The sequence below is a fragment of the Tupaia chinensis genome, unplaced genomic scaffold, assembly GCF_000334495.1.
Source record: "Tupaia chinensis unplaced genomic scaffold, TupChi_1.0 Scaffold143970_1, whole genome shotgun sequence".
Classification (NCBI taxonomy): Eukaryota; Metazoa; Chordata; class Mammalia; order Scandentia; family Tupaiidae; genus Tupaia; species Tupaia belangeri.
Genome location: NW_006203821.1, coordinates 837557 through 842306, shown reverse-complemented (window position 1 = coordinate 842306; position 4750 = coordinate 837557). Strand labels below are relative to the sequence as shown.

Genomic DNA, 4750 nt, shown 5'->3' with positions numbered 1-4750 from the left:
AAGGCAACCTGGGAATAGCACATGCAGACAGAGACCAGAAACAGATGGACTATTTTTAAACTAGACTAGGTGGCTCCAATGCTTTCACCCACAAAGTACCTTCCCCAAAGTCCCATTTGGCCTTGTTCTGAGTCCCTACCATTCTTCATCAGCATCCATCAAACTTACCCAGGCTACACAAGGGTGGGGGGTTTTCATCCCATTTTGGTACAAGAGCTACTTACTCCTCCCATTTTCCACACAATATCTAAGCAAGTTTTCACTGCCTCAATTTGTTAAAAATAATTGTTCTTTTATTTCTTTGGAAAATAGTGGGCCCTGCCCTACAGGTTTCCAGGCCAAGCTAGGGTAATGAATGCTCCCCTAGTCTCTGGGCTGGAGTACCATGGTCCCAGCCTTCCCAGGGGCCCAGCAGTAGTTCCTGTATTGTCCAACCCAATAGGGCCCTATCAAACTCAATTTTCTGAAGGCCATCAGGCCTTCTCTCCCAGCCACTCACTTTCCAATATTTCCTGGCTTTCCCTCTGGGCAGGGTATTTTTTTCTTCCAAAACCAGTGCCGGAACCTGTGCTGTTCAGGAGAGAGGATACCACCAGGGATATCCCCAACTTCCCATAAGAGGCCACAGCCTCTCAGTCAGTCCTTCCTCTCTGCTGGCTTCACTCCTATGCAAGCCCCCGCTGTGAAGCTTGAAGGAAGATGGACAAGAAGACCCTCATAAAAGGGAGGTGAAAGCAAACACACCACCCCAACCTCTCCTCAAGACATGCTCCTCAGAAATGTACTCCTTATAGTTCTTGTCCTAGTTCTTGAGTGAGCCCTTTGGACAGGGCCTGGGAAGGCTAGGTGAGTGGATAAGGGCCCCTCAACCCCAGCCCTGCACGTTATACCAGGGGAGTGTCCATTAACCCCATCAGTGTGGCATGGCTGTGATGCGCATGCTCTGAGAAGCAATGGGGTAAGTCACCATGGGAGTGGTGGTGTGGCTCATTGTGATTCCTGCCAAGGGTTGGGCCATTGATACAGCGACAGGGGCCACAGGAGCCACAGATACAGCCACAGGAGCCATTGAGACAGGTGGGGGTGCCATTCCCTGGGCAATTGTTTGAGCCAGAGCAGCTGACAGTGGTGTGATCTCTGGGTTCAAGTGTGGGGGTGGGGGCGGTGGAGCAGCAGGAGGTGCAGCATTAGTAGGGGGAGCAGCTGGAGCTCCAGCAGGAGCTACCAGTTCTTGCTGGGACACAGGACGAGGCTGTAGAGCCTGGCTGCTGAGAGTAGTGTGAGTCTGGGCAATGCCATGGTTAAAAGTGGCAACAGTGCCCACAGTGGGAGCCAGAGTCTGCTCAGTTGCTGGTGCAGTGGAGCTCAGGGTCATGACCTTAGCCTGATTGCGGAACTGGGCATTTTGCTCCAGCAGTACCTCATTGGTGGCCAGCAGGTTGCTGACCTGCTTCTTTAGCTCTTCCACTCGCTTCCTGAGCATGGCATTCTCCTCCTCTAGCAGTCTGCACTCTACCCCTCGGGGTGGAGCCAAACTATATTCAAATGATTCAAAATGAGGGCCATCAGCAGGGCAGCATCCACCTCGCCGGCGCTTAGGGCCTGGCTCATGATCCTCAAAGCCCCTGTCAGGAAGGTCGTAGATATCGTAGAGATCATGACGTCGTCCCGGGGGTACTGAGCCTGTTGAGCACCCACCACCAGTGCCTCCGCCGCCCCGAGTATCAAACTCAAAATCCCGTTGCAGGTGACGAAACTTGCACTTGGCTCCTCTCTGACAGTCACCCTTAAGGAAGTCACGGCAGATAGGGACCTCTTCTTTGCCATTTGGTAGGTCAGCCGGTGAAAGGCCCAGGCCAGCTGCCACTTTCTGCCTCAGCCGAGGGGGAAGCTCTCCTGTTTTCTTATAGCCATCTTCGTCCTCCTTGGAGCCGTGAATGAAACGGCAGTTTGGTCGGCTACACTCCTTGTTCTGGAAGTCATGACAGAAGATGAACTCATTTTTGCTCACCCCCAAGTTGGAAACCTCGCTCATGTCTGGGTGGCGGTATCGGCAACGCTTGCCTCGCTTGCACACATTCCTCAGGAAGTCTCTACAGATGGCATCTGAGCTGGCCCCACCACTGGCTGCCCCTGTCCCACTGGCCTCCTCGCTGCCACCACCTCCAGGGCCTCCACCATTGCTCCCAGTGCCGTTGGCATAGCTGTCCCGGTCAGGCATCCTGGTCCCCCCCAAATCAGGGCTTTCTTCCTTTTCTTGCCACTCTTGGTGACCGCTAAAAAAGAAAAAAACTGTGTCAAACTGGAATCTTCTGGGAAGAAACGTCTCTTTCTGACTACAGAGCAGGCAGCCCAGCAGGGCAGTGACTTTGGAAATGGAGAACCTAAGGGATGAGAATTCTGCCTGGACTGGCTGACTCATCAGAAGTCCCGCCCAGATCTTTGTGCACCTGGTCTGGTGCACAAGAATAATTCACACTTGCCTGGCTAAAGAAGGACAAAGGGAACTGGGGTGATGCCATCTCATCTCACTAATGACGACAGGCTAAGGAAGGGACAAAGAGGTAACCTTAAAACTTTTGTTACTGGGACCAGCAGTTGGTGTAATGGCTATGTCGCTGGACTCCCATGTGGTCAACTACAATTCGAGTTCCGGACCTGGTAGCTTAAACTCACACTGGGCGCGTGTGCATGCGTGCCCAAGATTCCGAGAGGAGAATGGAGGAGAAGGGATTGCGGCGTGGCCATTCTCCCAGGGGGTGATTTCTTGCTTTCTGTCTCTCTGTTTCTCTCCATCTCTCTGGTGAGCACACACGCCCTGTAGCAAAAACCTCTCAAAAAAAAAATAATAAAATAAATAAAAACCTTTGTTATTGTCCTGGAAATAATGCCCAAGATGGGGTACATAGTTACTACGGCTGTAAGGATACACCAGCTATAGAGCTATACCATTATCAAAACCTCCCTCAGCCCCTCTTCCATGGGATCTCAGGTAAGGGCTCTGTTAGTATCAGATCTCTACAATCCAAGAAATCTGAACAAAAAGACTGGTGTCACAAGCCTGAGAACAATCCCTAAATCAGTCATTTTTTTAGTATTCTCTCCCAGACTTTCACTTCTCTCAACCCCAGGGAGCTTAGTGGCCTAAGCTTCTCTCGATCCCAGAGTGATTAGTGGTCTCGATTCAGGGGAAGAGTTCTAAGCTGGAATCTCCACCTCTAGATCCCCAGAAGAAAGCCATTTGTGGCAAGGTCAAGGTGGGAAGGAGTTAATTTAACGGAACAAGCAACCTTTCTTTCCTTGTTCCCCACACCAGCTTACTCCCCACCAAGATCCCACTGACATCAAACCACACCATTCCTCACCCTATAAAAATCTTTTTTATTTATAGACTCCATAAAAGCTTTTTAAGTCTCCTATTTCCCAAGAGAGCTCTGGAATGTCAGTCTACTGCCCTGGTTCTAGCCCTCCCCTCTCCACCCCCAATAAGACTAGGAGTCCCAGCTACCACGTGTCTGACCTCCTAAGCCTTTTCTAGGCAATGTTCAGGCTCCCCCTGCTGCTCAAGGAGAAAAACTTCAATATTTTCCCTGAGCCTAAGGGAACCTTTCCTGATTTCTTTGGTCTTGACCTATCCCCCCTACCCACTGCCTTCACTTTGCCTTCAGGTTTCCTCCCTGAAATGACATCAAAGGACAAGGTTACATAAGAATCTGTAGAAGGGTGGGTCCTTTTTCTCCAAAGGGAGATAACCTCAAAACAGAAACAGCTAAAGAAAGTTTAAAAGAGTAGATAACAAACTTTAAAAGGGAAATGACCAGATGAAGAACAAATGTCACCTACTCAAGCTTGACCCAAACTGCAAGACCCACCAGAAGCAGAAAATTAGATGATATTCCTTCCCACCCAGTTGTTCCAGAATTGATACCTGAGGTAGCTCAGGTGAAGTCCGGGGCTCCTGTGGGTCTCCACCTCCACATCACTGCTGGGTTCTAAACAGGGGGGAAAAAAAGAGAGACAGACTTGGGTGGGAAAAGGAGTAAAAGTGGAGGGCTATGGCGTGGTTGTCACAGAATGAAGCCTGAGAAAACAGCAGGAGTTCTGGGAACTTCAAGATTTCTTTAGGGGGTCAAACTGAACTTCTCCACTTGTCAAAGTCAGTCACCAGTAAGAAAAGTAAGGGAAAGAATTAATTAGGAGGGACTGGGACGATGGGTTGGAAAACCAGCCCTAACTGAACAAAGGCTGAGGGGCATTCTGCCTCAAGATGAAGGAAGATGTGAGGCTCGGAGCTCGGCCTACGGTTGGTGTTAGGAACGCCGAATGGCGAGCGGTACAAGGGCAGCGACTGACAGTGCAGTGGGACAGCAGATAAAACTTGGGGACGGTGATTATCACGCTTCCCAACACCCGAGTTTACGAAAAAGTCCTAGGAGTTTCGCCCGCGGCAGGTCTTCTAGCTTGCTAAGTTCCGTGCAGTGCTGCCGGCGCTCAGCCGTAGACCAGATGAACAGAACACTAAGGGCGCTCCAAGTGAAGCGGGGCGGGGGGAGCTCCAGGTGACATCAAGCTGAGGGGATGGGCAGAGCTGTGACGTCACGGAGCTGGCGTTTGCTCGCGAAGCGGGGTCAGTCAGAAAAGGGGCTCGGCCCCGGCGTGTGAGGGATAACCAGCTCGGTCTTGGGGGGCCTGTGTAGCCCGGCCGAAACCGGCCGCTGGGCCGGCCCCGACTCCTCCCCTCCGGGCGCGG

General features: G+C 51.5%; 1 protein-coding gene across 3 annotated transcripts; it reads right to left on the bottom strand.

Moving 5' to 3' along the window:
- Window positions 1-271: 271 nt before the first annotated feature.
- ZC3H10 (zinc finger CCCH-type containing 10) lies at window positions 272-4744 on the bottom strand. Of its 3 annotated transcripts, none has more exons than XM_006165593.2 (3): window positions 4354-4744; window positions 3929-3992; window positions 272-2276 (listed from the first exon to the last, which is right to left on the bottom strand). In XM_006165593.2, exon 3 carries the CDS (start codon window positions 2219-2221, stop codon window positions 914-916), a length of 1308 nt encoding a protein of 435 aa, XP_006165655.1. In that variant the 5' UTR covers window positions 2222-2276; window positions 3929-3992; window positions 4354-4744; the 3' UTR covers window positions 272-913. The 3 variants fall into 3 exon arrangements, with proteins under 3 accessions (XP_006165655.1, XP_006165657.1, XP_014438479.1); XM_006165595.2 differs by having other exon boundaries at window positions 4421-4744; XM_014582993.2 differs by having other exon boundaries at window positions 3929-4744.
- Between the last annotated feature and the right edge of the window lie 6 nt (window positions 4745-4750).

Bases quoted from the DNA above. Each gene is read 5' to 3' on its own strand.
- ZC3H10 (XM_014582993.2), bottom strand. From the start codon at position 2,221: ATGCCTGACCGGGACAGCTATGCCAACGGCACTGGGAGCAATGGTGGA.